General features: G+C 41.9%; 1 protein-coding gene across 6 annotated transcripts in view; it reads left to right on the top strand.

Annotated features, from left to right (window-relative positions):
• The first annotated feature begins 286 nt into the window (after positions 1–286).
• Positions 287–19,219, top strand: part of RNPC3 (RNA binding region (RNP1, RRM) containing 3) — a 150,241-nt gene continuing 131,308 nt past the window's right edge. The window contains exons 1-15 of one of the 6 annotated variants that reach the window (XR_008330948.1): positions 287–494; positions 2,652–2,699; positions 3,933–4,051; positions 4,912–4,995; positions 7,510–7,621; positions 9,259–9,327; positions 10,337–10,476; positions 11,601–11,726; positions 12,068–12,204; positions 12,337–12,504; positions 12,717–12,811; positions 12,896–12,954; positions 13,668–13,800; positions 14,973–15,053; positions 16,813–17,051. Coding sequence is in view for 3 of the 6 variants with exons in the window: in XM_053391589.1 (XP_053247564.1) it covers positions 324–494; positions 2,652–2,699; positions 3,933–4,051; positions 4,912–4,995; positions 7,510–7,621; positions 9,259–9,327; positions 10,337–10,476; positions 11,601–11,726; positions 12,068–12,204; positions 12,337–12,504; positions 12,717–12,811; positions 12,896–12,954; positions 13,668–13,800; positions 14,973–15,047 (1,536 nt within the window). In the remaining 3 variants the exon portion in view is untranslated. Of the gene's footprint in view, positions 495–2,651; positions 2,700–3,932; positions 4,052–4,911; positions 4,996–7,509; positions 7,622–9,258; positions 9,328–10,336; positions 10,477–11,600; positions 11,727–12,067; positions 12,205–12,336; positions 12,505–12,716; positions 12,812–12,895; positions 12,955–13,667; positions 13,801–14,972; positions 15,054–16,812; positions 17,390–17,797; positions 18,025–19,219 lie in introns of those variants that run through there. The other 5 variants (XR_008330947.1, XM_053391589.1, XM_053391591.1 and 2 more) reach the window with 5 other exon arrangements.

The raw sequence follows: 19,219 nt of genomic DNA, 5'->3' as shown, positions 1-19,219 counted from the left end.
GTGGGCATCATTAGACGCTCTATAAACAACTTCTTCTTCTTCATCATCATCATCATCATCATCATCATCATCACTGACACAAGCGAAAAGTCTTCCGCTCGCCTGCTATCAAAGAGCAAAGCAGCCCTCCAACTCGATTGACTACCGCAGTTCTTCGTCGAAAGAGCGACGGGACGCTCCCTTTGGTCCTCGCCCTCCTGAGGGACGCCTTCACTCTCGCGAGGTTACCTCTTCTCCGAGGTTTTCCTTCCCGGCGGCTGCCGTCGTCGGCGAGTGGCTTCGGGGGCTACAGTGCGCATGCTCAGTCCGTGCGGCGAGGCGACATGGCGGCGCCCAGCTCGGAGCAGACGGCCAGGCCGCCGCGGCCGGGGAGAAGCGGGCGGATCCTGCTGGTGCGGCACCTCCCCGCCTCGCTGACGGCTTCGGAGAAGGAGAGCTTGCTGAGGCACTTCGGGGCCGCTTCCGTGCGGGTCCTGTCCGACCGCGGGAGGCTGGTAGGGAAGGCGCGGCTGGGACGGGCGGCCGAGGCGTGAAATGCCGCCCTCGGGGGGCTTCTGCCGCCTGAGGCAGCCGCGGTGCCAAAGCCGCCTCTGGCGATAGGCAGACTGAGGCAACTGCCTTGGGCGGCAGAAGAAGCTTCTAAGGTGGCAGAACCAGTGCCGGATTTACGTATAAGCTAAACAAGCTATAGCTTGGGGCCCCACTCTCTTGTGCCCCCCCCCATATACTTCTTCTTAATTGTATTTCAGTTCAACAATTACTTTGACAAAATACATATTTTGTTATGTGCAAATGGCTTTAGATATCTGTTAGATACCATAAATTACCATATAGCATATATTCAACGCAAAAAACAGCTACAATTTGTTGTTGACAAAGGACAGCTGGACATATTAAGGCCCCCATTACCTTCAGTAGCTTAGGCCTCACCAAACCTAAATCCAGCCCTGGGTAGAAGCCTCGGCAGAAGCAGCGTCAGTTTCGGCTGGAGCTACGCATGAACTTGCGAGCGTGCCCTGAGACCCCTGGGTATAGGGTGGTATAGAAATTCAATTAATAATAATAATAATAATGGTTTCTTGTGGCTTTGGTGGGATCCCGCCCGGATTTGCCACTTCTCTCCCAGAACGTGGCAGATGGAGATCCAGGGGCAGGAAGGTCAGGGCGAGGTGGTGCTTCTTGTTTTGCCTTAAGCCTTGATAGGGGCACACCACCTATGCTCCCCAGGGAAGTCCAGCTGGTGTCTTTGCGGTGCACCTTTAGGCGCCAGGCGAAAGCATTCCTCTCCAACAATGCTTTTGGCTGATTGACCTCCAATGCCCTTTTAAAATGTGTTCTGAAAGCGGGGCAGGGGGGATTATGGGGTGGTTTTTGTTTTTATTGCATGTTTTTTGTTTTGTTTTGTTTTTATATTGTGATCAGTGCCAGGTTGACATATAAGCTATAAACAAGCTATAGCTTAGGGCCCCACTCTCTTAGGGCCCCCCAAAAAATGTAAAGGAAAAAACACCTGGATGTACATTTCCAAAATATAAGATAAAAAACAAAATAAAACCTACATACAACAACAGTGTTTTGTGTTGTGTAGGCTCTGATGATGTAAGTAATGGGCCCCGCCTGCTCCCTAAAATATCACTGGTTTGCTCATTTCTATATATAGAGTGCCTACATTCTGCATGGACTGGTTGCTTGGCAACTTATGCAAACATCTTTAGATACCTATTAGGTCCATAAATTACCATATAGCATAAATTCAACACACAAAAAAGTGACAGTTTGTTGTTGAGAAAGAACAGCTGGATGTATAAGAGGCCCCATTATCTTCAGTAGCTTAGGGCCTCATCAAGCCTAAATCCGGCCCTGATTGTGATGTTAACACTGAGAACGGCCCTGAAATCTATGGTTGGGCAGCACACAAATTTAATAAGTAATAAATAAATAATACTAACACACTTGTTTGTATGTGTGTATGGATAGATAGATGGATATACACATACACTTTGACCATTTCTTAACATCTGGCACATGCATTTATTGTATCAAATTATAGACCACTTGCTTTAAAATAATAATACAGTAATAATAATAATAATCTCAAAAGTGTTGTGTGATAAGAGTTAAAAATAAAATACAATGGCCAGTGTGGCGTTGCACACTAAACCAAATGTTGGGTTAGTGCAGCAGCAGAAAGGACCAGGGAGGAGCAAAGTGTCTGGGAGCTTCTCTTTTGGAGCCTGCTCACAAAGCCAAGTTTCTTCTATTTTCGTGCCTGCTTATATTAAGAGTGCCATGCAAAGCGGCTCAAGATATATCTACAAATGTCTATGAGTAACTTCTACTCAGAAAGCAGAGCAGTGTAAAGCAGCAATCATGTATTTACTGAAACTAGGAAACTGGTTAGATAGGGGATTTAGAACTGGTTAGAAAGCTGGACTAAAAAAGTACTGATTCCACATCTTGGACTCTCTTTCTTGGTGTTCCAGTTCTAACAAAGGGAGGAGAAAGAAAGATGGTTCCCCTTCCTGCTTTGCCTTTGGTGCAGCCACATTCACGTTTAAAATTCTGCAATACATTGGATAACTTGTGTGTTAATGTTCGAGAGAACATTATATTGGAAATTCAACGTTTGGCATGTTCTTTCCCCCCCTCAGAAACACACTGCTTTTGCTACTTTCCCGAATGAAAATGCAGCTACTCAGGTGTGTATTTGAGACCATTACAGAACTTTGTTCTTTTATTTCTTTATATCTTTTTTGCTGTAGTGTTCTATGGCTGTAGGTCAAGATGTCTGCCTTTCAATACAAAAACAAAGTGATGAAGATAAGTCTAAGGCTGCAGTCTTAACCCTGTTTACCTGGGAGTAAAACCCATTGATTACAATGAGATTTATTTCTGAGGATTGCGTTGTAAGGCTGTGATTGTTTGCATACCTACTTAGAATAAACTCCTTTAAGATTGAAGGGGGGACTTGCTTAAGAGCATTCATGCTTGGATAAGATTCCTCCAAAATGCTTTAGATAATTACATATTTAGGTGTTGTTAGAAAACAGCAAGGACACTTTAGCAAATGAATATTAACTGTTAGCATAAAGACAACAGAGTATGGTACTGATGACCGTGTGTACAGATTAGATACTAATATTAAAACAGGCCTGCTTAACTTGTAAATGTGCAAATGCAGGCTACCTGCTAAGTGTTCAAGACTGTAGAGCAGGCTTTCTCAAATTCTGCCCTTCAGATGTTTGGTAACTACAGTTCCCATCATCCCTGACCACTGGTCCTGCTAGCTAGGGATCATGGGAGTTGTAGGCCAAAAACATCTGGAGGGCCCAGGTCTGAGGAAGCCTGCTGTAGAGAAACAGAAAATATATTGAGTTGCTTAGCTTTATATTTTACAGCTCTTTCTGTATTAAGATGACAGACATTCTGTTGTCATCTTAACTTTGCCTCTCCTAACTTCTATCTAACTTAAAAGTGTAAAATCATTGGAGTAGGAAATTTATAAAAGATATGCATAAGATATATATAAGTAACTTACATTATCGGAACAGAAGTATAAGTTTCAGTGTCCAGTTCAATAACTGGCAAGAAAGCAATTAAATTCTATAGTCATTAACAATGCAATTTTCTGCATGTGTAGTAAGTCTTTGCTGCAATGAGAAGTAATTCTCATTGATTTTCAGCATGCCTTTCTCGCTGGTAAGTGGGTATAAAATTGTAGGCAACAGTCGGGACGTTATCCATTTTGGTCATTAAGAGGGATTAAATGGAAAGTTGTTGCTCTTCCACCAAACAGACTTTCTCTCCATGTTGCTTAATTTTTAGGCAAAGTAAATTGCAAGAGGGGAGAAGAAAGGGATAAACTGAGGTTGATGGGTCAGAGTGCATTTTAAATGTTAGTTGATTTAACTGCATGTTGTGTTCAATTAAAGGCTTTATCGAGATTGCATCAGCTGAACCTTCTAGGCCACACACTGGTAGTTGAATATGCAAAGGACCAAGACAGTGTTTGTGCACTTAGCCAATCTTCTGAAAGTGAGAAGGACAAAAGGTATGTAGATGCTTCTGTATTTTCAAATTCAGTGGGCTTGTAAAATATTTCTAAGATTCTTGAAAATATTTTCCAAAAACTCCTTCTTCAAACTTTGCTGTGGTGGATTTGGGAGGATCCAGATTGTTTATTCAGATCCTATTGTATTAATACTTTAGATCTGAAGTGCAAGAAGTAAGTACTAGTGAATTCAGTAGGACTTCCAAGTAAGTGGGGTTCGGATTACAGCCTTATTTAGGCTAGGTTCCTGTGGTTACATAGCAGGTACGCTTTTCCTTTCCGTTTTTACCGTGTGACCATCATACTGGGGAGATCTTGACTCATTCAAACATAAATTTTGGTCAGATTGTCTAGGACTGGGACAGAAGAAGTTAGGAGTTATGCCACAAAGGCAATTCTGTTTGATTTTTTTTTTTCACTGAGCAAACATAGGAAGGGAAGAGAATTGAGCAGAATAAAAAATGCAGATTTTTACATATATGGATTCATCTTATTCATCACCTTTATTGGAATATAAATTACGGCTATTTCACAGAATTCAGCAATTGAACAAAATAGATTTGAGTGGGGATTAATATTTATGAACCAAAATTGGAGTTATGACTTCATAGAAACTTCCATATCTAGTCATTTATGTTGTGTTATGTTTACCCCTATTACTATTGTCCTTCATTTGATATTTTTTTCCAAATACAGTAGTTGTTGCATGAGTAAAGAATGAACAACAACAAATTTTCTTTTTGTTGGGATCACTCTTTTTTTAAATGCACTTTGTGTCCAAACACAGTGGCGTTCATTTACAGTTAGGGTTATTTCAACATACCACATAATGTAGTAGATTGCTCTTGTGTGTGTTTTAGCCTTGAAGAACCAGTGAAAGAAGAGAAAGAACAGAAAGATCTAGGCTGCCTCAAGATAGAAAGTGGAATTGCTCCTAGCCATGGGTTAGTACTTGAGTTCTGATTTTGTATACAAAAATTGTTCTTGAATCCTAGCCTTTAAACCATTTGTGAACATGTTTAGGCAAATATATGAGAGACCAGTAATATTTTCTTAACTTGGTTTCCAAGAATAAATCACATCCTCTCTGTTCCTACAATTATATCACTACCCTTTTCTTAGTACGTTTTTTCCCTGCTACTGATTAAAACAGAAGTAGCTAACCTGCAGTTTGTCAGATGCTGTTTACCTCCAACTCCCATTGGCCCCAGTCAGTAAGCGATAGTTCAGAGTCCAGCAACATTGGGAGAACCAATGTTAGATACTTGCATGGACGTGGAACTTTCAGTAGATGTGATAATTTCAATCCGTTACCCCCGAGGATGTGGACAGGCTGCTTGGACGCGTGAAACCAACCACCTGTCTCCTTGATCCTTGCCCATCCTGGCTAATAAAAGCAAGCCGGGAAGGGCTGGATGATGGGCTCTGCAGGGTGGTGAATGCTTCCCTCTGTGAGGGAACATTCCCAGATCCGCTGAAAGAGGCGGTCATTAAACCGCTTCTTAAAAAACCATCTTTAGACCCGGCCAGTATGGCCAACTATCGCCCAGTCTCAAATCTTCCATTCTTGGGGAAGGTGATTGAGCGCGTGGTTGCTGAACAACTCCAGGCACGCCTGGAGGATGCGGACCATTTGGATCCCTTCCAATCGGGATTCAGGCCTCATCATGAGACTGAAACTGCATTGGTCGTGCTGGTTGATGATCTCTGGCGAGCTACGGACAAAGGTGAGAGTTGTTTCCTAGTTCTGCTGGATCTCTCAGCGGCCTTTGACACCATCGACCATAACATCCTTCTGGACCGTCTAGAGGGGCTGGGAGCTGGGGGCACTGTTATACAGTGGTTTCGCTTCTTCCTCCTGGACCGTGTTCAGACCCCTGGGCCCTCACTTGTGGGGTGCCTCAGGGTTCCGTCCTCTCCCCCATGCTTTTTAACATCTATATGAAGCCGCTGGGAGAGATCATCAGGGGGTTTGGGCTGGGTGTCCATCAATATGCAGATGATACCCAGCTCTACCTCTCTTTCAAATCAGAACCAGTGAAGGCGGTGAAGGTCCTGTGTGAGTGCCTGGAGGCAGTTGGAGGATGGATGGCGGCTAATGGATTGAAGTTGAATCCTGACAAGACAGAAGTACTGTTTTGGGGGGACAGGGGGCGGGCTGGTGTGGAGGACTCCCTGGTCCTGAATAGGGTAACTGTGCCCCTGAAGGACCAGGTGCGCAGCCTGGGAGTCATTTTGGACTCACAGCTGTCCATGGAGGCGCAGGTCAATTCTGTATCCAGGGCAGCTGTCTACCAACTCCACCTGGTACGCAGGCTGAGACCCTACCTGCCCGCGGACTGTCTCGCCAGAGTGGTGCATGCTCTAGTTATCTCCCGCTTGGACTACTGCAATGCACTCTACGTGGGGTTACCTTTGAAGGTGACTCGGAAACTACAACTAATCCAGAATGCAGCAGCTAGACTGGTGACTGGGGGCGGCCGCCGAGACCACATAACACCGGTCTTGAAAGATCTACATTGGCTCCCAGTACGTTTCCGAGCACAATTCAAAGTGCTGGCGTTGACCTTTAAAGCCCTAAATGGCCTCAGCCCAGTATACCTGAAGGAGCGTCTCCACCCCCCATCGTTCTGCCCGGACGCTGAGGTCCAGCGCCGAGGCCCTTCTGGCAGTTCCCTCATTGCGAGAAGCAAAGCTACAGGGAACCAGGCAGAGGGCCTTCTTGGTAGTGGCGCCCGCCCTGTGGAACGCCCTCCCATCAGATGTCAAAGCGATAAATAACTACCTGACATTCAGAAGACATCTTAAGGCAGCCCTGTTCAGGGAAGTTTTTAATCTGTGATATTTTAGTGTATTTTTGGTTTCTATGGAAGCCGCCCAGAGTGGCTGGGGAAACCCAGCCAGATGGGCGGGGTACAAATAATAAATTATTATTATTATTATTAGCAACAGAGCAGACTTGTGTGCTGAAAAGATTGCCACACTTAGTTTTCTGAGGGCTCCACAAACCTCTGTCTGTAGATATTCGTTGCCTGTCACTATTTTTTGCATATGGATTGGTATTTAAGAGCTACTACGAGTGTGTGTAGCAGCTTGCTCACACATTTTTTTTGTACTGCATATTTGCATTAAGTAAGGGTTAGGCCAGGTGACCTTCCAGTTCTATGATCAACATGCTTTTGAAATTCCCTTTAGTTTCAAAAAAATGGTGTCCCCTGTAGTGTTGGGAGCTGCTGTTCAACAAAGAGAAGCATTACAATCCCATGGTTGGTAAATATTTTTATTAATCCCTGGATGTCATGGAATCAGTCTCTGATGTTTCAGAATTGCTGGTTTGTGAGCTAGGGGTTTCTTTGTTCGGTGCTTTTAAACTCTAAATATTGAACTCTTCTGCATAGTGAAGCTTTTTTTTATATAGGTTTGAATTGTTTTTAAGGTTGGTTTGTTTCTCCTCACAGGTTAACTTTCCCTATAAATTCTTGCCTCAAATATCGATACCCCCCGCCTTCCAGTACAATCCTAGCCAACATAGCAAATGCCTTGGCAAGTGTGCCTAAGTTTTATGTGCAGGTAAGTGTAGATCCCCTTCCCCAACCTGAATTCAATACATAAACCTTATACTTACTAGTATGGTATTGCCGAATTGTTATTTTAAGCAGCTGTAAATTACTGACTAGGGCTTGTGTCCTGTATCTGCTTCTTTGAAATAAGCTCCATTGATCTCAGTGGGACTTGCTTTTGTATAGGATTCTGCTGTGAATGTTGCAGCGCTCCACTCCTATTTGAGTTTGTAGTGGCATCAGTTAATTTGAAAGTGACTGCAAAGGAGCTCACAAAGACTTTCAGTATGAGTTATTGGATCACCTTTAGCAGTAAGAATATTTTTAGTATGTTCTCATAAGCACTGTTTTCAGCCATCAAAGCTATAAGCTATGGTCTGAAGGTACCATGCAGCTACCACCTTGCTCAATATATGCATGTCTATCAGTGCCTGAATGGATTACTTGCTTTGGGATTATATGTGTGCCATCATGGATTCCATGGCAGAAGTAGGTAGGATATGCATGTTCATTGTAGAATCTAGGGGTGGTATTCAGCTAAGTTTTACTCAGTGTCTTAAATGACAAATCACATGGTTCTTTAAAATTTCTTTCCGACCATTTTTTAAAAACTGCAAACTTCTAGTCCATATTGTTAGATGCTTGGAAGTATGTAACCAGGTTTTCAAATATGTCCAAACTAGTTGATATTGTTTTACTGCTTAGGTCAAGATTTTACACCTTTTCTGTTATAATTGTTGTACAGATATCTCCCTGTATTGCCAAATTATTTTATCCCAGTATCCCATCTCCCTGTGAGAAAAAAGTCCTTAAATAAATCACATTAGGTAGATATATTAAATCTAGTTCTGTCTGGCAAGCACAACTTATTATAACTTGTAGAATTATTCATTTTTTATGGTTCCAGAATTTTATGTCATGTATTTTACTCACTATTGATGCAGAGTAGAACTCCAAAGTATAGTTAGCAGAGTAAAAGCTTAAATACGTTGCAAGATTCCCAAAAAATAGACCAGAGGCATTTCATCCAGCAGAACTTTACTGCAACCAAAGGCAAATGAACATAATGGTCACAAATCTAATACATTCAGGATTGGCACTGTCCATAAGAAATCCAGTTGCAGCAGACTTCACTTAAACTTACAATAACTTATAATAAGACTAAACCTTAACACTAAGCATACTATGTACAGAACACCACACCCAGGCTCCTTCTGGCCTCTTATTATAGTCAGCATGACCTTGACAGAAAGAGATAAGAGAACCAGTTTAAGCCAGCTGTATGCAGCTTCTCTGAAGGAATAACCCAAACATCATGAACCTTCTGCTTGTTTCTTTCACACAAACAAGCTTCCAGAACCCTCTTGAATTAATTAGAATACGAAAGAGCTCTACACATCAGATCAATACTTTCTGTACTGAGAAATGCAAAGTGACATTTTAATCTTCAGATGAAACATTTCCTGCCCATTAGCTATGGCAAATATAAAACCATTATAAAATACGCAACAAGTTTGGTTTATGTGGGATACTTGAACGGTTGTGGCAAGGATAATATTCGTCCCATGACAATTAATGGCATGTTTACTCAAGTATTCATCTTTGAGTACTTGGAGAAGATGCTAAGTTGCTCTGGTTATCTTTCAGGTTTTGCATCTTATGAACAAAATGAATCTTCCCCCTCCCTTTGGGCCAGTTACTCCTCGACCTCCTATGGTATGAAACTGTTATTACTTGAAGCACTGTGAATAAATGTAACATTGTACAGTGGTACCTCGGGTTACAAACACTTTGGGTTACAGACTCCGCTAACCCAGAAGTAGTACCTCGGGTTAAGAACTTTACCTCAGGATGAGAACAGAAATCGTGTGTCAGTGGCAATGGGAGGCCCATTAGCTAAAGTGGTACCTCAGGTTAAGAACAGTTTCAGGTTAAGAATGGACCTTTGGAACAAATTAAGTTTGTAACCAGAGGTACCACTGTATTTATAGTTTTAAGATACCCCTTTCTTTAGCATTTTTGGCTAGGATGCAAGTAGGAGTGTGAACCTAGTGGCATTTTTGGCTTTCCCCCCTTGAACAGCTGATTATCATGCCATATCAAACTACTTTTGCAACTCCTCAGTTAGAAGTGTCACTCCATCTTTGGGTCCTGTTCTTCATTATCAGGTGGACCATAAAAGGTGTGCTTTGAAAAATATAATGGGAATTTCCTATCATTACTGAAATATAAGTTCAACATATTGAGTTGTATATTGACTCTTCTCAGAAGAAGAAGAAGAAGAAGAGATGCAATTGATGTAGTCAAACTCTGTACTCGAGATCTGCTAAAGCATATTGCCCATCCCTCACAACAGCTGAATCTGCACTTTACATTGTGGTTGCCCCACGTTCTGTTGGTACAATGGTGGGATAAATTGTACCATAAATATTCTTAACCTTGTTCTTTCCTCAGTCTCCACTCTTGACCTATATTTCCTGGGTGTGCTGCAGGAGTTTTGTCCAAACCCTTTCTTATCACTGCCCACAAGAGGGTATGTGATAATCTAATGTCAGTCACTAGACTGTGGTGCAGAACACTTGCTTGTTGAGTACTGTATATACACTCTCTCTCTCTCTCTCTCTCTCTCACACACACACACACACACACACACACACACACACTTGCATTTGAACTGTTAACAACTGAAATACCAGAAAGGTTGTACATTTTATTCTTCCTTTAGTATGAAGAGTATATCCCTTTACCGCCTCCTATTCCTCCTCTGCCTCCTGAGGAACCTCCTTTGCCTGAAGAGGAGGACAGTCAGGACTCGAGCAAAGATGAATCTGAGTATGAAAGTGCTGATGAAGAGGAAAAAGAAAGGTTAGTGATATTTTGTAGCCTGCTGCTCCCTGCGTAAAAGTTGGTGTCCTTGTTTTTCTCTGCCTGCAAAGAGTTAGTGATATTTTGCAGTCAAAGAAGAAAAAAGAAGCAGCAGCAGCCGCTACCCACCTGACTGGGTTTCCACAGCCACTCTGGGTGGCTCCCAACAAAATAAAACTGTAAAAGTTAGCAAATAGTTAAACTATGGGATTGGAACCCATAGTTTAGGAATTACCTGTGCCTTAGTAATCAATGTCTCTGTCTCTTTCTCTCTTGAATACATAGCAGTAACATAGAAGCCCACTTTAGTACCAACTAGATTTCTTTTAACAAGCAGTAAATATATTTTCAACTAATTTTAAACCTTGCTAAAAGTATTTCAAAAGTATATTTTAACCATAATTGAGTATCAAGGTAGGGTTGTTGTTTTGTTTGTTTTTTTAAAAAAAATACTCTTTTCTTAAAATAGTGCATTTTGTGTGGTGCTTCCGGCAAATAATTACATCTCGTATCCATTAAATATATATCCCCAAAGCTTTTGGCCTTGCCCTTGAAGACCTAGAGAGCATGGAATCAACTGATGTAATTCAATGAAATGAATGGGTAGGGAAAGCATACCTCACCCTTAACTTGATAGGGGTTAATTTGGTCTGTAGACCCTGCAAAATTGATCTCAATTTCAGATGCCCCCTTCTTCCCATCCCTTTCTTATAGCAAGTTTAAATCTGAGAAGTAGCCTCTTCCCTTCGTGTGTGGTGAGGTTTGAGCTTCACTGGATTCCATCAGCACATGATCTTTTAGAGAAAGTGAAACCAAAGGAGACAGCTGCTCTGGCTGCTCCTTCTCTTTCATTTACCAGACTCTTCTTAGGGTAGTGGTATGTGTTTCCCAATCAGTTCTCCCCAGTTCTCCGTCTACCAGGGTTCAGAGTGGAAGAAATGGCAGAGTAGTCAACATCAGCTTGTCTGCAGCAGGCATCTACTAAATAGAGTCTTCTTTTAAAAGCCAAACTCTAAAACCCTGAGGGCGGGAGGTTTGTTTCATTGATAAGTTTAACTCTCCCCCCATATTTTCTGTTGAAATGCCTTTTTTCCAATAAAGTGTTCAATGTGTTAATAATTCAGATTTACAAAGCTGATGGAATTGGCAACCTTCCAACCCAAACGACGGATCCCAACAAAGCCGCACCGTACGAGAAAAAAGAGAAAGATCAAAGACTTATTAAATGTCTCCCAGCTAGCTTCCCACAGGTATGGATATATGAGTATTGAATGTGGATCATTGCTATGTAATGAGTACTTAGTTTGCACTTCCTTCGAGATATCTTGAGAAATGACCTGACTGAACTGTCAGAAATATTCAGCAAGTAAAAATATAGATTGTCCAGTGGTGTGATTGTAGATAGCACTATATTTTAAGAAAAAACAGTATTACCAGAATATTGCTTGCAACTCTTACCTGTAACGTGCTTAGCAACCCTTTTTGCAATCCCTTTAAAGAAATGTAAAATCATTAAGGAGTAAACAATTCTGTGCATAATCTTTCTTGTAAAGAAGCTTTAAATGAAGCTTTATGTTGTCTTTTTGAACAGCAATTTGCACCCAGCCCTGTCGCCTTCGGATGTGTTTGAGCAGCCGCACCCTGTAGGTCTCAAAAAAATTGAATTTCACATATCTTCAGAGAGCCCTGGCATTCTTCAGAAAAGCTTGGCGGAGCAGCATAACAATGGTATGCTGTGTGTCTCAACTAAAACGTGTTTATATGTACATGGATTGTAGCACGTTATCTTGTATTTAATTTGGTTGAGGTCACTTGTGTCTCAGGATCATGTCCCACGTTCTCTGTGTTTAATTGTCTTAGACATCTATGCAGCCATTGATGAAATATCTGGTGAAGGGTTTGGAAAAATCTTACCCGCTCTCCGTTCCAATCATAAAAAAGAGACAGAAGAGGAAGAAGAAGACGATGAAATACCTTCGGAATTCGTTTCTAAAAGAGAGCTAGAAAAAGGCAGAGTCTCCCATAAAGGTGATTTTATTACCATTAATTTTTTTTTATGACACGCAATGAGGATGTTGCTTTATTTAAATGTGATGAGTTTGTTTGGCTATATTGGTTAGTTGATTTGGGTTTTTTTCACATAAAATATACATTCTGTTGAGAATCAGTTTTAATTATTTAATTAAGCCTATTGGCTAAAATGGAGATTACAGCTATATATTTTTCTTTCTGTGCTCAAGAAATGGAAACTCTTGCTGTCTTCAGAAATTATGAGCCTGGTGAGCCAAATTGTAGAATTTACGTGAAGAATCTGTCTAAACAAGTTCAAGAAAGGGTAAGTGGGAATTGAGCAGAAAGTGTTTGGTTCCTTCCACAGAAGTAGCTAATTCTTCCTGCTTTGCTTTTATCTAAATCCCAGGATTTGAAGTTTATCTTTGGAAGATACGTTGACTTTTCATCAGAAACTGAACGTATAATGTAAGTGATGGCTGGGTGACTTCTTCCGTAGGTTGAGCCGCTCTTGACTTGGTGAGCCAAATGATATATCCATGAACTTGTATATTTCCACCTATTTTCCGGTAGAGGAGTCCAGCACCCTTTTTAATGAAAGACTATAGTGAGGATCATAGAGGATAATGAAACATTAGGATTGAGAGCAGCAGGGTGGGCATGGAGAGGGCCTATACTACTTGTGACAATAGAGAGAGAAGAAGCCACTGGGGTGTAGAAGGAGAGAGTCAAGTCAGAGAAATGTGGCTGAGAAAGTGAGATTGTGGGAAGGGATAAATTGTGCACTGGAAAAAAATAGGGCATGGAGAAAGGAATTAGGAGAATTGGGAAGATAGCTAAGGATGTTGCAAAGGAGGGGTGTGGGAAAGAGAGTAGACATGTACCAAGTGGGGATGCTGTTCTTTTAAGAGAACTGTAATTCTATTACAGAATGTTGTTCTAGTAACAGAACTGCAATTTTATTCCATGGGTGCCACAGCTTGGGAAGCTGAAAAGTATAGTGATGTATCAGAAGATACCTGTTTTGTCAGAATCGGGCAAGAACCTGAGCAGGCTGTTTGTACAGCAGGACTCTTCTGTAGTCCTATTGAAAACTACTGAAACAAATCATGGCTCCTTCCTTCATCTGTTGCGATATGTACTGGGCAGCTGAAGCATTTATGTCTTGCAATTTATCCTAGGTTCGATATACGCTTAATGAAAGAAGGCCGTATGAAAGGACAAGCATTTGTTGGGCTTCCCAATGAAGGAGCAGCTGCAAAAGCTTTGAAAGAAGTCAATGGATATGTTTTATTTGACAAGCCTATGGTGGTCGTATCCTTTTCTTAAAATAAAGAAAAGCTTTCCGTTTCATTTTCAGTTAAATATTGGGCCTGCTTTTAGAATCTTGCTTTTGGTAGCAAAGTTTCTTTGCAAATTATTTGTCCCCATTTAAATTGTAGGCAAACAGAAGACATGGTTGTTGCAGCGCAGGTGAGAGGGAGGGGAGCGAACCAGCTAGCAGAGTCCTTCACTCATTTGTCCTTTTCCTGTGTTCGTCAGTCCTCTCCACTGCCACCAAAGGAATACACTTATTTTCCTGGCTGCCTTCGCTAAAACAGCCCTCAAACGTTTGTCTCCTACGTAGTTCTCTGCAGCCAGCTTCTTGTACTTGGTTGAGTGGAGCCCAGTGAAGTCATGGAGTGAAAATCAAAGCCAGGCACAGGCAAACTCTGCCAGTCCAGATGTTTGGGACTACAATTTCCATTATCCCTAGCTAACAGGACCAGTGGTCAGGGATGATGGGAATTGTAGCCCCAAACATCTGGAGGGTCAGAGTTTGCCTACGCCTGATCAAGGCAATCAAACCATCCACAAATTTTGTTTTTTGCTTTTAAAAAATGGAAAACCAGTTATTAAAACAGTTACTGGCCCATTTTGCACATGACAGTGAGCCAGGGCTGGTGAACCTGTTGGACTCCCAACGCACATCAGCCTCAGCCAACATGGCCAGTGGTCAAGAATGATGGGAGTCACAGTCCAGAAATAGCTGGAGGGGCCACAGCTCCCACCTCCGTAGTAAGCCATAGTCAGAAATAAACCATAGCATATCATGAACAAAAGTGTGCTGGTGCATGCTGCTCATTGTCTCCTGCTTCACATACACCCCTCCAACTCCACCCATCACCCCAGTCTCTTCTCCATTCCTCTGTTGTTCCAGCTCCACAGTGTCTTGGTTCTGGTTGCATCAACACAGCAACAATTATTTTAACATAAATCTTTCTCTGCAGCACTAAGAAGGCAAAGTGAGGTAGATTTTTCTCCCATCTCCAGCTGAGGTGGTCTAACAAGCTTTTTTAGTTTTAATAAATAGAGATTAAGAAGTATCGTAATTTTGTGATGCTTTTGTGTCCCGTAGTCTTTGTTTCTTGCATTCCCCCCCACTGCTTATAAATTGTTCTTGTTAAGCTTACCGTCAAGACTTTTATTCCTTAATAAAATCCAAGCAATTTGCTCGATCCGCGAGACCAAAGCCGGATCCCAAAGAGGAAAGGAGAAAAGATAAGGGGAGAAGACCCTGAAGGTAAGTAAACTCCCTTGTATTCCATTTTGCCCTCCTAACTTAAAAAAAATGCAAAACACAGAGAGCATGGCTGCATCGCCTCTGAAGTGGTGAGCCTGACTTAGACTTGACTTAGAAAACTAGGTGGTGAGATGCGTTCCCCACTAGCCTCCTTCCTGATGCGCCAGCTTTCGATGTGCAACAGGAATCTCCTTGTGTGAGCAATGTTCCATCAATGTGTCATCGAAGTGGTACAATCCAGACACAGGTTTGCTTTCCGGTGACAAACAGGCCTTGACCACCAACAGGAGCTGGTTTAAGAAAAGACTTCTAACTTCTGCTTGATCAACACAGCAGCACGTTTTATCTTTCTGGCTGAGAATTTATTTTATAAATATAACCTTTTGCATTCATTGTGTCATCAGTTATAGAATGTCAGAGCGCAAACGAATTTGGCCTTTGGGCTCCTCTTCCACTGTTCTGCTAGAACTGTGGGGTCTCTGCCCCTTGATCTAAGATCAAGTTGTATGGCTGCTACAATTGCTTTGCTATCATTTATGATACTGCATGTTTTATGTTTGTAAACTGCCCCTAGGATTTGGTTTCTTGAAGATGCAATAACTAACAGCAGGTGGCCCTAGACGCAGATGCCAATTCATTTTTAAAAAGTCACATCTAGCCAGTCAAGTATGCATGTAGTATTGCAAATGACCATTGGAAGGAAATCGAAGCGTTGGTTTTGAGTGTTTTCATCCGTATTTTCCAGTAATCACAACGTTTGATTTTGTTTACCAGCCTGAATTGCTGATGGTCATAGACGGGGGGTGGGGACTGGCAAATTGCAGGTTGAGCATGCTGCTGAAGTTTGACCTTTATAAATAAAATTGCATTCTGTTACGTTACTGGCTTCCATAACCTTGTATCCTTTGCTAAAATGATTGTAAAATTTCCGTCAGTTGTTTGGCAAAAATAGCTACAGATGAAAATAATGTATGCATTGTATTGCAGTGTCTTTTTAAAGATGGATATTTCTTATTGCTGGGGTCCTGCAGCTTTGGTAGCCTGTCAGAAATTGTGCTTGCCTTCCTCCTCCTGAAGGGGGAGGGACAGATTCTCGACTTTGACTTTCTTTGGCTCTGCATAACAGCAGAGGCAAGTTTCTGTCTCCTTCCAAGTTTGTCTCTCTCCAAGGATCTGTGCAAGATTGGGGGAAATTCTCTTTTTCTCTCCTCCTCTGATCTCACCAGAATAGCAAATGTGCAGCACAGTGCCATAAGCAGGAGATAGGCTCCACTCAAGGAATACGAATGTTACAAAAACCACTCTTTCCTGATTGGTTTTTATGCTTAAAAAAGAGAGCAAAAGTAGCAGACAAAAGTTGTCCCATGATAAGTGGCCTCCTGATGCATCATTTCCCAGAAAATATTTTTAACAGGTATATTTGGTATGGCTGGGTAGCCAGCAGAATTGTAGCGCGACCATGCTAATACATTCTAGCACATTCTAGCCCTGGCTAACTTCTAGCAAAAACTACATTGGAGACAGAAATGCTTAGCTTTTGAGCATGGCAAAAAGCCAGAATTCTGGTGCGTATTCTGGCATTGTACTGATCGAATAGTTAATACTATATTCTTTGTATTGGATTCAGAGCTGTTCTCCCGAGTTCCTGGTGCATTTGGCCTGAAGATTTAAAAATGACCACTGTTTTAAAATAGGTAGTCTAAAGAATGAAAGCTGTAACAGAGAATAAAAGGATTAAACCGCATTCTGCTGTTCTTCTTTAGAAACATTCCTGCCTAAATACTGCAGTAATACTGTGTCATGCAAAGTGTATCCTTTCTTGCTGTATCCTTTTTTTGTATATATACATCTTTTTTTTTCCTAGTAAAAGGTTCTAGTGTTCTCTTAGCATTGCGCTAGGTGGTCATCTAGCAGATCTCTAGTAATAGTTTGTTATTTTACTAAACATAGCCCCTGTTTGTTAACTTACCAGGGTACCCATGGAAGTTTATAGCCTTAAAATGTACTTTTTAAAAATTCCTCATATTAACAGTAGCACAATTTTGGGCTGCCAGGCCTTCAGCAAGTGTAAACCTCTCTGCTTACGTTGGTAGAGTTTTAAATGCTGTTTACCAACTGAAGATCTGGCCTCAACACTATATTTTTAACCGTCCTCCAATCTCATGGTGTTCAGAGGAAAACAGCAACACCTCCATAGCAAAGTAGTACAATATGCATCTTTAGCTGTTTTTTGTAATCCTCCTTACTTGATAGAGAGCAGCAAGTGAAGCGGTATAAATGGAGCAAACTAAATTATCTTCTGCTTAGTCTTTCTTGCTGCTTTCTAATTTGTTCTCAGGCCAGCACCATCTTCTGTATAAGCATTACAGTAAAATACAGCTGTTCCAGAGACAGTTTTAGCCTTGGATCCCTTAAAGGAAATGCTATTTCCATTTACAGGAGGGGTCTTCTTGGGTCCCATTCTGAAGGGATGTTGTAGGGCAGTTTTTGCTAACTTTTTTTCCTGCAGCAATCCCCTATTGCATTCCATACTCTTCCTAAGGGTTCCCCAAACCCCTGGAACAGCTTTTGCTGGCGGTAGGGTGTTTTTGAGGGAAGACGGATTCCCTCCCCCTCTTTGCCCATAGCGGGAGCAGACTTTTGCTCACAAGCTCTTTGTATCTTAGCCTTAGTTTTTCTTATTATCCAAACTTTTCAGCTTTCTACTTTAGAAATGTGTGTTTTCAATGCACCTTTAAATTGTTCCAGGTTCGTTTTGAGTTCCCTGTCTTTCAAGCTCTGGGAAGAAGATGCACGGTTGGCCGAACTTTTCAACAGTGCGTAAAAGCATTTAACATGTATTTAAAACACGACACAAATGTTCTGCTAACCTTAGGTGTGTTGTGTGCTTTCAAACAATGGAAGACCTTGCAGCGAGTCACATAGTGGATGTGGAAAATGTTTCAATTAAAGATCTAATAAATTATTCACTTTTGCATTGTTTCTGTGTTCTTTTTTCTTTGCCAAAGCATTTTCCCCACACACAACCAGTGACATTCAACCACCATACCATAACCCTGTTTTCAGCTCAAAAGCATATTCTCCTGTTCTGTCACTTCACTTCCCTAAGATACTTGAATACCTATGCAGATTGGAAGCTGAGACCCTGAGGCTCGGAGTAGAAAATGCCCCATATTCATTCTTAAAATGGAAGAGGAAGGTTTCTGTCAGCCCTTGTCCTACTTCAGAAATGCAAATATTAAAGTGCAGCTGGAATTAAGTTAGGGTGAGACAGACTTGTCCATCCCTATTCCCACATGGATATTTTGAGGTAGGAAGGAGGGAATAGCTCAGTAGAGCACAGGACTCTTAATCTCAGGGTTGTGGGTTCGATCCACACGATGGGCAAAATATTCCTACAATGAAGGGGGGTTAGACTAGATGATCCTTGTGGTCCCTTCCAACTCTACAATTCTAAGTACCGTATTTTTCGCCCTATAGGACACACTTTTCCCCCTCCAAAAATGAAGGGGAAATGTGTGTGCGTCCTATGGGGCGAATGCAGGCTTTCGCTGAAGCCTGGAGAGCGAGAGGGGTCAGTGCGCACTGACCCCTCTCGCTCTCCAGGCTTCAGGAAGCTATCCGCAAGCCGTGGGAGAGCTGCACGACTTCCCGCCGGGCTCCCTAGGCTTGCGGATAGCAGCCTGTTCTGGGGTCGGGGGAAGCTCGGGCTGGGGGGGGGGGAAATAATTTTTTTTTTCTTTATTTCCCTCCCAAAAAACTAGGTGCGCCCTATGGGCCGGTGCGCCCCTATGGGGCGAAAATTACGGTAGATTATTTAGGCTAATGATGGAGAAATCTTAAGGAAACTGCTCTAAAGCATCACAAATAAATTTGAGTACTTGCAAGGTGGAGTGAAGGCCACTTTCCCTTCTTGCTTTAATACACTCTGCAGCTATTCCAAGCATATTTACACTGTATCGCCTCTGCCACACCCTTTAAAAATTATTTTTAAAATTGTGCAATTGTATGTCCAAAGGGCCGATTTTAAAAAATGGCTGCATCCATGTTGTATCAGTGAGGATAGCTCTCTTTTTGTCCATACAGTGTGGTTTTGTATATAGTTACACGAGAAGTATTTTTACCCAGTAGGGTGGTGGTGCTGAGCTTTGAAGCTGCTCAAGCAAAAGG

This window comes from Podarcis raffonei, chromosome 6 (assembly GCF_027172205.1).
Source record: "Podarcis raffonei isolate rPodRaf1 chromosome 6, rPodRaf1.pri, whole genome shotgun sequence".
NCBI lineage: Eukaryota > Metazoa > Chordata > Lepidosauria > Squamata > Lacertidae > Podarcis > Podarcis raffonei.
Note: the sequence above shows the minus strand (reverse complement) of the source record. Positions and strands in the feature narration are given on the sequence as shown.